The following is a 16,285-nucleotide window of genomic DNA, read 5'->3' as shown; positions in this document are numbered from 1 at the left end:
AGTTTTACATGGGGCCCAGGAAGGAGTGAATATAACTGTATGCGTTTAATCTGCCATATTTGCCCTGAACTCCTGTTTGTCTTTGAATTTAATGGTGTTGATCTTTTCCCTTATGATTTATGTTTTAGGTCTTGTTTAAGAAGTTCTTTTCTACTTCAAAGGCTATAAACATACCTTTATTTTCTTTTATTGCATATATTTTAAATATTAAGTCTTTAATCCTAATATAATGAAGCATTTGAAAAATATTGAGGCTTTGATAATGGTAAATAGAGGTGTTTTTTTTTTCTAAAGGAAGAACAGTTAGAACTTTTAAGAAAAACAAAAAGCTGAGTGGCAAAGGAAAGTAAGTGTAGTCCACTACTTTGTTCTGCAGTGAACAACATTTACATGGTCATAATAATGTAAATTCTGATCATGATCCAACTATAGTGGTATAACTATATTTAGAGGATAGAGTGACAGGAGATGAGAGTTGGTAAAAGAGCTATCTCTCCATTTTTCTTTAATGCTATGCAGTCAATTGGTAATGTTTAAAGTAGATAAATCAAGAAACAGAGGTATAGGCCCTGTCCGGTAGCTCAGGTGGCTAGAGCATCTCCACATACGCCAAGGGTGTGGGTTCTCTGATCAGGGCACTTACAAGGGTCAACCAATGCATGCATGAAAAAGTGGAACAACGAATTGATGTTTCTCTTTCTCTTTCTCTAAAATCAATAAATTAAAAAATAAAAAAGAGAAATAGAAGTATGAACAAAACATTTAGAAATATGGCGCTAACTCCTCAAAGAAGTAGCTTAAGTGTTAAAAGTTGCAGTAAATGGATACTATTCAGAATAAGACTTAAAAAAAAGTTTCCTTTATTTATTTTAGACAGAGGAGAAGGAAGGGAGAAAAAGAGGGAGAGAAACATCAATGTGTGGTTGTCTCTCACGCACCCCCCTACTGGGGAACTGACCTGGCCCGCAACCCAGGCATGTGCCCTGACTGGGAAACAAACAGGCGACCCTTTGATTTGCAGGCTGGCGCTCAATCCACTGAGCCCCACCAGCCAGGGCAGAATAAACCTTTTGGTATTTTTAAACTATGAGTATGTATTATTCAATTTTTTTTTGAATCACGCATCTTACAGAAAGAAGAAAGAACAGGACAACATTGTCAAAGATGAAAGTAGACAAGGAGAGGGACTGTTTATTCTCTGATGGAGTAAATAACGTACTGCATGCTTACCCAGGTCAGGGCTTGAGGCAATACCAGGCATGCAAGTGTAGCAGGATAATTTAGTGAAATACAAGTTTTATTTGTTCTGCTTATCTTTTTCTTTTCTATGTAGGGCAGGGGTGTACAACCCGCAGCTCACAGGTCTCATGTGGCCCAGGATGGCTATGAATGTGGCCCAAAATCATAAATTAACTTAAAACGTTATGAGATTTTTTTTGTTTTCGTTAGTGTTTGTTTTTGTTAGTGTGTGTTCGTTAGTGTTAATGTGTGGGCCAAGACAGCTCTTCTTCCAGTGTGGCCCAGATACGCCAAAAGGTTGAACACCCCCGATTTAGAGCAAGCAGGGGTTTTGACAGGGCTGACAGTTAGAGGCATCCTGATGTCAAAGGCCTGTCTGCCTTCTTAAAAGTTAAAAGCAAATCTGGAAAGAGGTTATGCTTTGAAGGGGCTGGGGACAAAGAGGGTTTTGGAGAGAGATTTTTAAGACAGTGGAGGGAATTGGTATGTAGGTCCAGTCAGCGTGGGCAATTGGGCTCTAGTCCTTGGCTGTGATGAAGCAAGTTGCAGGACCTGAGTAGACAGCTCTGGGGTGTTTCTGGGGAAACCAGTTCTGAGCCCAGAGGTTTCGTTTTCATAACTGAATTTTCATGTCTCAAAAAATGAATAAATAAATAAATAAAAGAGCTAAGTGTTTGAGAGTCCAGGACCTGGAGAGTCATACCTGCTGGAATCACAGGGGCCATGGCATTTACTGGTGAGACTCATGTCCAGTGATAGGATGGGTAGGGGGCACGTGAGAAGGCTCCCTTGTGCCTTGGTGTTTCTATGACATTTGCATAGCCCTTGGCAGATGGGATCCCAGGAGTGCCTGATGCTGAATTTCTCAGCAGCACTTTAGTGTAGGGATTTGAAGTAGGAATCAACTTCATTGAAAGAACATTTTAAAATTCTTGCCCATCTATGTTTGTAGACTAAGATCACACCTGCTGCATAAGGATAGGTATGGAAGAACCACTGTCTTCACTAGCCTCAGCAGGAGCAGACAACAAACACTTTAAAGACTTTATAAGTGGTGAGTGCTGTGGCATGCTGTCTCCTGAGGAAGAAAAAGGTGGTGGGGCAGCCACCTTCAGCTTCTTGCCCCCATCTCAGGATCTGTTTCCTTCTTTCCCACAGGTCCTGGCCCCATCTGATGGTTTTCCCTCTCCCTACCTACGGGTGAAGGGGGAATAGGAGAATCTCTTCTCTGGGGAGGAAAGGAGGAAGAGAGCCAGGCAGACATCTTCTTGGAGAGGAGAGGAGCCTGATTTACATCTGAGTTCTGGGGTTCCAAAAACCTGCCACAGAAGACTTAGTCTTTGGTATCAGGAGATTAAAGTACCCTGGGCCCCAGCCAGGGGAAAGAGGAGAAAAGAAGGGAAGGGGAAGATACCCTCCCAATTGGAAGGAAGCTGAGGAAGTCAAGAAGCCCAGATAGGAATAGAGAGCACACAGCTGCAATAAACAAAGAGGAGAGGACAGGGACCCCGCTTTATTGATTGGGACAGAAGGAAGTCCTCTTGGGTTTTCGGGGTTTTGGGGAGGGAATGTAGGCTCTGAAGGGCTCCCAGGGCTGGAACTCTGCATAGGTTAGGTTTCAGTGGATTGTGTTTTCTTGTGTTACAAGTAGGCCCAGGCTCCAGCCTCCTACCTGGGGACCCTCCCAAAGAGGTACTTGGAGGTTTGCATTCAGTAGGCCCCAACGAAAGGGGGAGGCAGTCTCTGGTACAGCTGGGAGTGAGAGAATGCTGCACATAATTACGGAAAGGATCTCTTCAGGGTCTCAGAGGCCTGCAGAGCCATTGTGGGGGTGGCGTGTGTGCCCTTGGCCCACCATCTCTTTATTGGCAGAAATTTCTCAGAGACCAGGAGCAGCCAAGTTTCCACCCTACCTGTCAACTTCCCTTTTACTGCCCATAGGTCTGGGCACCTGGGATGGGAGGAAATTCTTAGGGTAGGTAAGAACATAGAATTTGCCATCTTGAGCTCTTGACCCTACCCCTTAGTGATACTGGCTTCCCCATGGACACAAACACACAAGAACAGATACTTGGGTAGGAGGCCAGAACAGCTTTTTATTCAGTTATGTATAAATCATATTTTTAAGGAAGAGGTGGGGTGCTGCGGGGTACAGGGTCAGGTCCAGGGTCCTGGGTGACTTTCCTCAGAGGGGACAGTCCTGCTGCCTCCTCTCACATTCCCTCCTCTGCCTCTCTGGGCCTGGCCTGATGTGGGCAACTCAGCCATGGGGGTGGGGCTGCAAATACAGAAGGCTGAAGCGAGAGAAGTGGTGAGGCAAGGCCAGTATGGGGGTAGAGGGACTGCTCTGGGGCCCCTGAGTCCTTTTTCTCTCCTAGACTGCTTCTTACCCCTTGGATTGGGGCTCCAAACCCTGGTGAGGCTGATGAGGGCCTCCTGGGCTCCAGGCTGGTCAGATGGCTATGGCTTTTTTGGGGTCTGTGTCTGTTCAGTCCTGGGAGGGGAGAAGAAGAGTTTGAAGGACTGATAGAGGCTCTTCTTTACTTCCCTCCCCCATCCCTTCAGTTTTCTCACCTCTTAGATCCTTTGGAGCCCTTTTTCTTCTTGCTAGACTTGTTCTTCTTACAGTGCTGGACTGATTTCTGTCGGGCTGATGACTTGTCCAGATGCTGCATCAGCTGCTGCACCCAGGCCTCCTTAGGGTCTGCACATAGTTGTGGCTGAGAGCACTTCCGAGGTGAGAACCTGGGAATGGGTATTAATAAGCTTGTCCTAGTGTTGCCCACCATTCCCAATCCACTAAGCTGCGCCCACCATGCCCAATCCACTGATCTGCACCCACCCCCTTGCACTGACTCACAGGATAGCTGGGATGGGGCAGTCCATGCTTGGCTCCTGCTTCCGGTAGCTGCGGACGAGCTGAGTGGGAATCTTCCTTACGCTGTACTTGAGGCAACAGTCCTGTGCTCCTCCATCACTGCCTGCAGGGTGGGGTTCACAGGGAGTCAGGGGCTACTTATAGGCTCTCAGCCAGGCCTCTCCAGCACCTTTCCCCCATCCTAGGCAGATTCCTCCTTGATACCTTGGGTCCAGGGGATGCAGAAGACCAGGACCAGGACCAAGATGCTTAGAGCCAGTGACTGAGCCATGGCTATCGTAGAGGGTGAGTATGAGGCCAGAGCTATGGGTAAGGTGGACAGCTGCAAATTGGGGGTCCTGGAGTGTGTGGGCTGGGACTGGTCAGCTGCTTATTTATGCAGGCGGATATTTTCACTCCCCCTATCAAAAGATAGGGATCGTCCTTTTCCGTTTGGATTTGGCAGAAGTATCCAGTCCTGAGTTCATAGGTCTTTGACACTGAATGCGCAAGCAGCTGTTCGAATTCTGATTTTGCCATTCTGAAACACCATTAAGTCTGCGTTCTGGACGGTTGACAGGCGGTGGTGATCCACATTTCAGTGCAGGGACACTGAGATTTCCTTTTCTCTTCACTTCCTCTCATTCTATGTTTTGTTTATTCACTTTTTAGATAGGGTCCGTTGATGCACAAAATTTAAACATTTTGAAGTCCAGTTTATCTGTTTTTTCTTTTGTTGCCTGTGGTTTAAGTGTCATATTTAAGAAACCCTTGCCAAATCCAAGGCCATGAAGATTTCCTCTGTTTTTCCTCCAGCTTTATTGAGGTATAACTGATGAATAAAATTATATATAATTTAAGTGTACAAGGTGATTTGATACACATATACATTGTGAAATAATTACCACAGTCAAGATAATTAACTCCCCCATTACTTTACATAGTTACCTTTTTCTTTCGTGTGTGTGTGCATGTGTGTGCAGTGAGAATGCTTATGATCTACTTTTTTAGCAAATTTCAAGTATACAATATAGTATTATTAACTGTAGTCACCATGCTGTACATTTAATCCTTAGAAGTCAAAGCATACTGAGAGTTTGTATTCTTTGTCCAGCTTCTCCCCATTTTCCCCACCTTCCAGCCCCAACAACCACCATTCTACTGTTTCTATGTGTTTGACTTAAAAAAAAATTCCACATATAAGTGATACCATATAGTGTTTATATTCCTCTATTTGGCTTATTTCACTTAGAATAATGCTTTCTGGTTTTATCCATGTTGTTGGAAATGACAGAATTTCCTTCTTTTTTTTTTTTTAACTTCTGGCCAAGATGGAGGCGTAGGTAGATACACTGTGCCTCCTTGCACAACCAAAAGAAGGACAACAACAAATTTGAAAACAAAAACAACCAGAACTGACAGAAAATCAAACTGTATGGAAGTCTGACAACCAAGGAGCTAAAGAAGAAACATTCATCCACACTGGTAGGAGGGGCAGAGATGGGCAGCCGGGACAGAGAGGACTCACAGCAAGGTGGCAGTTGGTGGACTGGGTGAGGCAGTGGCTGGTGCAGCAGGTGGTCCCACATTTCTGTGCAGATAAACTGGGAGGAACAAGTGGGGAGTGAGACAGACTGCGCAACCCAGGGTTCCAGTGCAGGGAAATAAAGTCTCAAAACCTCTGACTGAGAAAACCTGCGGCTGTTGAGGCAGCAGAAGAAACTCCCAGTCTCACAGGAGAGTTCATTGGAGAGACCCACAAGGTCCTAGAATGTACACAAACCCACCCACCTGGGAATCAGCACCACATGCTTGTGGGTAGCAGAGGAAGTGACTGGAAGACAGCCAAGTAAGTGACATTGTTTTCCCTCAGACCCCTCCCCCACATACAGCACCACAACACAGTGAAGTGGGTTGCCCTGCCCAGGTAAAGACCTCAGGCTCTGCCCCTTATACGTAACAGGTGCGCTGAGATCAAGAAAAAAAAAAAAAGCCCCAAATGAAAGAACAGATCAAAGCTCCAGAAAAAATACAACTAAGTGATGAAGAGATAGCCAACCTATCAGATGCACAGTTCAAAACACTGGTAATCAGGATGCTCACAGAATTGGTTGAGTATGGTTGCAAAATAGAGGAAAAAGTGAAGGATATGACAGGTGAAATAAAGGAAAATGCACAGGGAACCAACAGTGAAGGGAAGGAAACCTGGACTCAAATCAATGGTTTGGACCAGAAGGAATAAATAAACACTGAATCAGAACAGAATGAAGAAACAAGAATTTAAAAAAATGAGGAGAGTCTTAGGAACCTCCAGGACAACTTTAAATGTTCCAACATCCAAATAATAGGGGTGCCAGAAGGAGAAGAGGAAGAGCGAGAAATTGAACACTTATTTGAACAAATAATGAAGGAGAACTTCCCCAATCTGGCCAAGGAAATAGACTTCCAGGCACTCCAGGAAGCCCAGAGAGTCCCAAACAAGTTGGACCCAAGGAAGCACAAACTAAGGCACATCATAATTACATTAGCCAAGATTGAAGACAAGGAGAGAATCTTAAAAGCAGCAAGAGAAAAGAAGACAGTTACCTACAAAGGAGTGCCCTAAAAGCTATCAACTGATTTCTCAGAAGAAACCTTGCAATCAAGAAGGGACTGGAAAGAAGTATTCAAAGTCACGAAAGGCAAGGACCTACATCCAAGATTGCTTTATCCAGCAAAGCTATCATTTAGAATGGGAGGGCAGATAAAGTACTTCCCAGGTAAGGTCAAGTTAAAGAGGTCATCATCACCAAGCCCTTATTATATGAAATGTTAAAGGGACTTATCTAAAAAGAAAAAGATAAAAAATATGAACAGTAAAATGACAACAAACTCACAGCTATCAAGAACTGAGCCTAAAACTGGAGAGCATTATGCTAAGTGAAATAAGCCAGGCGGTGAGGGACAAATACCATGTGATCAGTTCCTTTAACTGGAACATAATCAACAAAAGAAAAAAGCAAACAAAATATAACCAGAGACATTGAAATTAAGAACATTGTAACAATAGCCAGAGGGGAGTGGGGAGGGGATAGTGGGGAGAGGAGTCTATAGGAAGTACTGTAAAGGACACAAGGACAAAATCAAGGGGGAGGGTAGAGGTGGGGGAGGAAGGTGGGACTGGCTGGGATGGGGAGAAAATGCAGACAATTGTAACTGAATAAAAATAAATTAAAAAAAAAAGAACTGAGCCTAAAAAAAACAAAAATAAAAAAGGAACTAAGAAAACAACTAGAACAGGAACAGAATCACAGAAATGGAGATCACATGGAGAGTTATCAGTGGGGAAGGGGAAGGGTGACTTGGAGAAAAGGTACAGGGAATAAGAAGCATAAATGGTAGGTAGAAAATAAACAGGGGGAGGTTAAGAATAGTATAGGAAATGTAGAAGCCAAAGAACTTATATGTATGACCCATGGACATGAACTAAGGGAGGGGGGAGGGGGTGTGCAGGTTGGAGGGGAATAAAGGGGAAAATGGGACAACTGCAATAGGATAATCAATAAAATATATTTTAAAAAAGAATTTCCTTCTTTTTAAAGGTTGAATAATATCCCATTGTATATATATTACTTTTTTTAAAAATCTAGTCATCTGTTGATAGACACTTAGTTCGTTTCCATATGTTAGCTATTGTGAATAATGGTACAATGAACAGGAAGTAAAGATATCACTTCAAGGTAGTGGTTTTATTTCCTTTGGATATACTCGTATACGTAGATGGTGGGATTGCTGGATCATATGGTATTTCTATACTTAATTTTTTGAGAACATTCCATCCTGTTTTCCATAATGCTTATCAGTTTATATTCTCATCAACAATGTACAAGGTTTTCCTTTTCTCCACACCCTCTGCAACATTTGTTATCTCTTGACTTTTTGGTAACAGTCATCCTAACAGGTGTGAAACTGATATTTCATTGTGGTTTTGATTTGCATTTCTCTGATGATTAGTCATGTTGAACATCTTTTTATATATCTATTGGCCATTTGTGTATCTTCTTTGGAAAACTGCTTACTCAGGTCCTTTGCCTATTTTCTTAATTATAAAAAATCTGATTCTCTATTTGATATCTCAATTCTAACTCCATAAGAGCTTTAAAGTATTTTTAAAATGTTCAGGTCTCATATATCTATAATTTTCTTTGGATAATCAAACTAAGACAGGTGATTTATATATTTTCTCTGTCATTTGACAATTACTGTGGTTAAAATAGGTTCCAGCTTCTGGGATTATGTAGTGTCTATGGAATGTTTATTCCAATAACAAGAAAATCCATGAAACATCTGTTATTGTGGATCACTTAAACCATTCAGATTGGCAATTTTTTCAATGCAATTTGTAAACAGTGAAAGCTTCTGGCAATTAGCTGGCATGGACAAGGATGCATCCATCTTCTCCAAAGGGGGAATTTGGGCATAAGTCTTTATCTCTTGGCTTCAGATGACTTCTGACTGGTTTTCTCTTTCTATCTGGCTAGGAATTCTTTGATTGTTGTTGCTTTTACTATTCTGTTGGTTGCTACTGTCACTGCTGGTTGTAGGGTTGCTCTTTGCCCATTTTTTAGTTAGATATATTTTTGCCTTTTTTTTTTTTTTGCTGTTGTATGTGTTTTAAATATATTTTAGGTATTAATCCCCTATAAGGTATACAATTTGTAAATATTTTCTTGCCTTTCCTGTGTTGCCTTTTTATTTTGTTGATGGTTTCCCTTGCTGTGCAGAAGCTCTTTAGTTTGATGTAGTCCAAGTTGTTTAGTTTGTTTTTGTTACCTTTGATTTTGGGGTGGGGTGGAGGGATGGGGAGAAAAGGCATACAACTGTAATTGAATAACAATAAAAATTTAAAAAAAAAAGAAATGATTGCAAAGACTAATGTCAAGGAGTTTTTCTGTAGTGTTTTCTTCTAGGAGTTTTACAGTCTCAGGTCTTATATTTAAGTCTTTAATCCAGTTTGAGTTAATTTTTACAAGCCATATAAAATAGGGGTGCAGTTTCATTCTTGCACATGTAGCTATCCAATTTTACCAACACCATTTATTGAAGAGACTATCTTTTCCCTATTTTGTATTCTTGGTGCCTTGTCAAAGATTAGTTGACCACATATGCATGGGGTTGCCTTATTTCTGGACTCTATTCTGTTCCATTGGTTTATGTGTCAGTCTTCATGCCAGTATATACCATTTTGATTTCAATAGCTCTGTAATGTAGTTTGAAATCCAGAATATTATACCTCCAGTTTTGTTTTTCTTTCTTGTGATCATTTTGGCTATTTGGGGTCTTTGTAATTCTGTATGAATTTTGGGATGGTCTTATCTATTTCTATGAAAAAATGTCTTTGGAATTGTGATAGGGATTATACTGAATCTGTAGATCACCTTGGGTAGTATGGGTGTTTTAGCACCATTTATATTTTAATCTAAGAACATGGGATATCTTTCCATTTATTATCTTCAACTTCTGTCATCAATGTTTTATGGTTTCAGCGTATAGGTCTTTCACCTTAGTTACATTTATTCCTATTTTATTGTTTTTGATGCTATAGTAAATGGGATTATTTCTTATTTCTCTTCAGATAGTTTGTTGGTAGTATATAAAATCACAACTGATTTTTGTATGTTTGTGTTGTATCCTGCAAATTTACTGAATTTGTTTATTAATTTTAACAGGTTTTTGGCATTTTCTGTATTTAAGATCATGGCATCTATAAAGAGAGACAATTTGACTTCCTCCTTTTTGATCTGGATCCTTTTAATTTATTTTTTTCCTGCCTAATTGCTCTGGCTAGGACTTCCAGTACTAAGTTGAATAGAAGTGATGATAGTAGGCACCCTTGTTTTTTTCCTGTTCTAATAGGAAAAACTTTCAACTTTTTGCTGTTGAGTATGATGTTGGCTGCAGGCTTCTCATATATGGTCTTTATTATATTCAGGTACTTTCCTTCTATACCTAACTTGTTGAGAGTTTTTGTCATGGAAGGATGTTGAATTTTGTCAAATTATTTTTCTGCATCTATTGAGATAATCATATAACTTTTATCTTTCATTATGTTAATGTGGTGTTTTGCATGTATTGATTTGAGGATATGAATCACCTTTGCATTCCAAGGATAAATTTCCCTTGAGCATGGTGTATGACTTTTTTAATGAGCTGTTGAATTTGGTTTGCTAGTAATTTGTTTAGGATTATTGCATCTATGTCCATTGAGGATATTGGCCTATAACTTTCTTTTTTTTTGTGGTATCCTTGTCTGGGCTTGGTAGCAGAGTAATGCTGGTCTCATAAAATGAGTGTGGGACTGTTCTTACCTTTTCAATTTTTTGGAAGAGTTGAATACGAATTGGTATTATTTCTTAAGTGTTGGATAGAATTTACTAGTGAAGCCATCTGTCCTAGGCTTTGCTCTGTTGGGAGATTTTTAAAAATATATTTTATTTATTTATTTATTTATTTTCAGAGAGGGGGAAGGGAGGGAGAAAGAGAGGGAGAGAAACATCGATGAGCAAGAGAAACATCTGTTGCTTGCCTGTTACATGCCCCCAGCTGGAGACTTGGCCTGCAACCCAGGTATGTGCCCTGACCAGCACAGGCCAGTGCTCAATCCACTGGGACATACCCACCAGGGCAGAGAGATTTTTGATTACTGATTAAATATCCTTACAGTTATGTCTGTTCAAATTCCCTATTTCTTCATGATTTAGTCTTGGTAGGTTATATGTTTCTAGGAATTTATCCTATCTTCCAGGTTTATCCAATTTGTTGGCACATGATTGTTCATATTGGTCTCTTATGAGCCTTTATATTTTTGTGGTATCAATTGTATTATCTCCTCTTTCCTTTTAGTCATCAAAACTTTAAAAATTTATATTTATTATTTATTAATAGTTTATTCTTCAATTATAGTTGGAATTCAATATTATTATTATTATTTTATTGTTGTTCAAGTACAGTTGCCTCCATTTTCCCCTCATCATCCCCCCCCAGCCACCCCCACCTCCCACCCTTGATACTATCCCCCTTTGGCTTTGTCCAGGTGTCCTTTATACATGTTCCTTGACAACCCTTCCCCCTTTTCCCCAGATTATCCCCTCCCACCTCCCCTCTTGTTACTCTCAGATTGTTCTTTATTTCAATGTCTCAGGTTATATTTTGCTTGCTTGTTTGTTTTGTTGATTAGGTTCTACTTATAGGTGAGATCATATGGTATTTGTCTTTCACCACCTGGTTTATTTCACTTAGCATAATGCTCTCCAGATCCATCCAAGCTGTCACAAAGGGTAGGAGCTCCTTCTTTCTTTCTGCTGCTTAGTATTCCATTGTGTAAATGTACTACAGTTTTTTGATCCACTCATTCACCGATGGGTGCTTAGGTTGCTTCCAGCACTTGGCTGTTGTAAATTGTGCTGCTATTAACATTGGGATGCATAGATTGTTTTGAACTGGTGTTTCAGGATTCTTAGGGTATAGTCTCAGCAGTGGAATTGCCAGGTCAAAAGGCAGTTCCATTTTTAGTTTTCTGAGGCAATTCCATACTGTTTTCCACAGTGGCTGCACCAGTCTACATTCCCACCAACAGTGTACTAGGGTTCCCTTTTCTCCACAACCTCTCCAGCACTTGTCTGTTGATTTGTTTATGATGGCCATTCTGACTGGTGTGAAGTGGTATCTCATTGTGGTTTAATTTGCTTCTCTCTGATGGCTAGTGATGCTGAGCAACCTTCATATTTCTCTGGGTCCTCTGTATTTTAATTGGAGAGGTGAGTCTGTTTAAAATACTCACTTTTTCTTCAAGCTGTGCCAGGACAGAAAGGATTTATTTCTGTTATTTAACTATTTGCTTTCTGCACATTTTATTTTATTTTATTTTTTAAAAGATTTTATTTATTCACTTTTAGAGAGAGGGTAAGGGAGGGAGAAAGAGAGGGAGAGAGCACTATCAATGTATGAGAGAAACGTTGATCAGTTGCCTCTCACACACTCTCAACCGGGGACCAGACTTGCAACACAGGCATGTGCCCTGATAAAGAACTGAACATGTGACCCTTGGCTCTGTAGGATGATGCTCAATCAACTGAGCTACTCTGGTCAGGCTTCTGTACGTTTTAAATAATTCTTGTCTCTCATTTCCTCCATTGCTGCCTTTCTTTGTATTCAGTTAATTTCTTGTAGTGTTCCATCTTGATTTCCTTCTTTCTTTTCCGCATATTTTAAAGGTTATTTTCTTAGTAGTTACCTTGGGGATTACAATTAACATCTTAAATTTATAATGATTTAATTTGAATAATATCAACTTAGTTTCAGTTGTTTACAAACACTCTGCCTCCTATACATCTTCTTCCTTTATATTGCTATTGCCACAGATTACATTTTTATATATTGTGTGCCTACTAACATGGATTTATATTTGTTTTCTGCATTTGCCTTTTTAAAAATTCTCACCTCAGGACATTCCCATTGATTTTAGAGAGAGGAGAAGGGAGGGAGAGAGAGGGAGACAAACATCAATGTGAAAGAGAAACACTGATCAGTTGCCTCTTGCATGCACTCCAAATGGGGATGGATCCCACAACCCAGGCATGTGCCCTGACTGGGAATTGAACCCACCACATTTTGGTTTATGGGATGGCACTTCAATTGACTGAGCCACACTGGCTAGGGGTACATTTGCCTTTTAAATCACATAGAAAAAAAAGAGGTTACAGCCAAAAGTATAATATACTATCTTTTATATTTACCTATATAGTAGTTTTTACCAGAGATTTTTGTTTCTTTGTATGCCTTTGAGTTACCATTTGCTGTTATTTCATTTCAGGCTGAAGGACTCATTTTAGCATTTCTCATAGGCAAGGTCTACTGGCGATGAACTTCCTCTGTTTTGTTTATCTAGAAATACCTTGATTTCTTCTCTATTCTTATAGAATAGTTTGCCCAGATATACAATTTTGGGTTGACAGTTTTCTCTTTCAAGATTTTAAATATTTCATCCCACTGCCTTTTGGCCTCCATGGTTTCTGAGAAGAAATCAGTCATTAATCTTATTGAGAATCCTATGTACATAATGAATCATTTCTTCTTGCTGCTTTCAAAATTTCAAAATTCAGAGTTTCAGCAATTTGACTTTAATGTGTTTGGTGTAAATATCTTTGAGCTTATGTTGCTTAAAATTTGTGAACTCCTTGAATATGTATGTTTTGTGCCTTCATCAGATTTGTGATGTTTTCAGCCATTATTTCTTTAAAAATTTCTTCTGTCTTGTTCTATCTCTTTTCTTCTTGTGGGACTCATGATGATGATGTATGTTTGATGCAATAGCACATGTCTCTCTGACTGTGTTCATTTTAATTTATCTTTTTCCCCTGCTCCTTAGACTCAATAATTTCAATGTATGCTTATCTTCAAGAATGCTGATCCTTTCTTCCACCTTCTCATACTTATTGATGAACTCCCTCAGTGAATTTTTTTTGTTTCAGTTATTGTATTTTGTGGTTCCAGTATTTTTTGTTTGGGTCCTTTTAAAAATAATTTGTATCTCTTCATTGTTAATCCCATTTTATTCATACATTATTTTCCAGATTTTCCTTAGTTCTTTGCCCATGGTTTTCCTTTAGTTCTTTGTGCATATTTAAGACAGTTAATTTAACATGTTCATCTAGTATGTCCAATGTGTGGTCTTCCTTAGGGATTGTTCCTGTCAAATTGTACTTTTTCCTGTGAATGGGCATACTTTCCTATTTCTTTGTATGCTTTGTACAGTAATTTTTTGTTGAGAACTGAACATTCTGAGAAATATAATGTGATATCTCTGGAAATCCAATTCTTTCATTCCTAAGTGGTTGTATGTATATATTTGTTAAAGGCTGCATCCATCCATTTTGACTTCTCCAAATGATTTTTGCCAAATGTGTACTCTTTACTGTGTGTGCTCCTTGAGGTTTCTGTTCCATCTGCAGCCAGCCAGTGGCTTGACAAATATTTATCTCCCTTCTCCCACAAAAAGGATTTTGTTCTTTTAAATATTTTGACAAATGCCATTTTAGAAGCTGCTGCAGCCCAAGGAGGCTGCAACCAAGGCAGATATCTTCACCTGTCCCTCAGAGAACAACCAAACCAACCAAATCCCTACAGTGTTGGTTAGTAGCTAGCTCATACATGATGCTCTCTTATGAAAGATGTTATAAGTGTCCAGTCAGGTTCAAACCCATGGTTCTGAAGTAGATAATTCCAGTTGCTCTTTTCAGCTCACTGGTTGCCTTGATGGAGGGACCAATCCCTTGAGTTTCTTACTTTGTCATTTTGCATACTGTCATTCCTGTTATTTAATTTTTAACATTTTAAATCTTTTATCCATTTGTAATTTATGCTTGTGCCTGGTGTGTGAGGATTATTGGGTCATGATTTTGAATCTATGCTTAAAGCCAGATTGGGACCCCAGAGTCATGATCAACATCTGGTTCCCAGAGTGCTAAACTCGATAGCATGCCCCTCACCCCTAGACTTATCCCAGCTTTCTGAAGGACAGTTCATATGAGGATAAGGAGACCATAGAGAGATGTGGAGAGGACAAGGATTGGAAGGGATTCAGTCAGGACAAGGTGGACCAGATACAAGGTAGTGACAGAAGAATCCTTGATAGGAGTGTGCATCAGGGAATGATGGGACGCAGAGGAGATGGGGATCAGAGGTGGGGATGTTGTTGGGTTGGAGATGAGGATGTGTTATTTTATCCCAAAGCACACAGAGGAGAGCAGCTGGAATCTCAGTGAATTAGGAGAGAGATAATTGAGCTCTTGAGTCTGAGGTTTCAAAACAGACAGATCTTATACAGGACTTCCTTCACTGCTGTATCCTCAATTCCATTAACAATTATTGGACTGAGGTCTGTGGGTCCAGCACTATTCAAAGTTGAAAGCTGCAATTTCAAGTTCTTCTCTTTCTTTTTAGCATGGTTGGGGGTGGTGGTCAGTTTCCTGTTTGGTTTTGGGGGAATTTGAACTGGAGACTGATAGGTGAGTGAAATGTAGAGGATAGGAGCACTGTTCCTGAAGCCAGGTGCTTCAAGCTTAAACCTAGATAGCGTTTATTGCTTCCAACATTCTTGATCTGTGAAGAGGAGGATCCCCTTGTGTAGATGGGAGAGAGGGAGGCTATCTGCTCTTCTTCCTCCTTTTCCTAGGTGAGGAGGATATTAAAGATACAGAAATAGAGGCACCGCCCTAGACCATCTTAAAAAGAACTTTTGAATAAAGACAAAAGATCTAAAATTTTACTAAATTGTCCAGGTACTTTGAAGCATTTGGTGGGGTAGGGCTGGGAATACCCACCTGGGCCAATCTTGCTCCCATCTCAAACTCTGGATGGGAATAAAAGTGATTTGGGGGAAGAGGAAGCTGGGTGATGTACCCCCAACCTTCCTGAGGGAGGGAACTTTCTGGCCTGGCACAGCCTGTGGAAAAACAGAAAACATGGCAGGGAAGAGTTGGGGACTGTCCTGCTTCTTTTGCTAAAATCCCAGGTTCCCCCCTTATCCCAAGACATCCTGCCTCCTTCCTCTGATTATGCCATCATAGGAGTGGAGACCTCTTGTCAGATGATGTCTACAGCCCCCTAATCCCATCCTTGACTGACTTTCTTTGAATCAAGAAGCTTTTGTTAGTATCTACTGTAAGTCCTTACTTCTGAACTTGAGCCTGTAATGGTGGACCAGCTTAAGGGAGATGTTTTATCCTGGAGGTATTTGGGCCTCCCTGCTTGCTCCTGAAGCTGAGAACCTAAGTTAGGGGCACTGAGGGAAGGGAGGGAAAACGTGGGAGCTTTGTTGGGATAGATACCTCGCTGGGCAGAAAGCCAGGGCTGGAAAGAGCTCCTCTCAGAGCAGGAGGGTAACAGCAAGTCTTGGCACATGCTGGTCTGTAGGTATCTGAACCTATGTAGTGGAGGTGGGGGCATCAGAGGAAGGCACTGAGGGAGTCTGGAAGGGACTGGAGTCCAGGTATATACCCAGTTAGCAGGAGAAGGGTTGAAATTATGAAAGGGATCGTTATCCTTCTCTGGTTAGAGTTAGGGTTCTCCTTAGATTAGCATTGACACAGTGGTTACAGTGGGAAGTAGTAAGCATAGGGCCATGTAAACATTATCGAGGTAACACCCACC

At 40.6% G+C, this 16,285-nt stretch overlaps 2 protein-coding genes across 2 annotated transcripts in view; one reads left to right on the top strand and one right to left on the bottom strand.

The window, feature by feature from the left end:
* The window catches only part of PHF24 (PHD finger protein 24), a 189,489-nt gene that overhangs the window by 39,985 nt on the left and 133,219 nt on the right, over positions 1-16,285 (top strand). The gene's annotated exons all lie outside the window — the stretch shown is intronic.
* On the bottom strand, positions 3,311-4,479 carry CCL21 (C-C motif chemokine ligand 21). The gene is made up of 4 exons (XM_024560266.4): positions 4,322-4,479; positions 4,100-4,220; positions 3,814-3,984; positions 3,311-3,733 (listed from the first exon to the last, which is right to left on the bottom strand). The coding sequence occupies exons 1-4, from the start codon at positions 4,386-4,388 to the stop codon at positions 3,700-3,702; spliced, it is 393 nt and encodes a 130-aa protein (XP_024416034.1). The 5' UTR covers positions 4,389-4,479; the 3' UTR covers positions 3,311-3,699.

The sequence above is a fragment of the Desmodus rotundus genome, chromosome 1 (assembly GCF_022682495.2).
Source record: "Desmodus rotundus isolate HL8 chromosome 1, HLdesRot8A.1, whole genome shotgun sequence".
NCBI classification, from domain to species: Eukaryota; Metazoa; Chordata; class Mammalia; order Chiroptera; family Phyllostomidae; genus Desmodus; species Desmodus rotundus.
This window is presented reverse-complemented; position numbering and strand designations above follow the sequence as displayed.

What these genes read in the sequence shown, in the direction of transcription:
- CCL21 (XM_024560266.4), bottom strand. Translation starts at nt 4,388, where the DNA reads ATGGCTCAGTCACTGGCTCTAAGCATCTTGGTCCTGGTCCTGGTCTTC. An exon ending in CTGCATCCCCTGGACCCAAG is followed by an intron (nt 4,221 to 4,321) that starts GTATCAAGGAGG and finishes CCCACCCTGCAG; the next exon opens with GCAGTGATGGAGGAGCACAG. An exon ending in TGCCCCATCCCAGCTATCCT is followed by an intron (nt 3,985 to 4,099) that starts GTGAGTCAGTGC and finishes ACCCATTCCCAG; the next exon opens with GTTCTCACCTCGGAAGTGCT.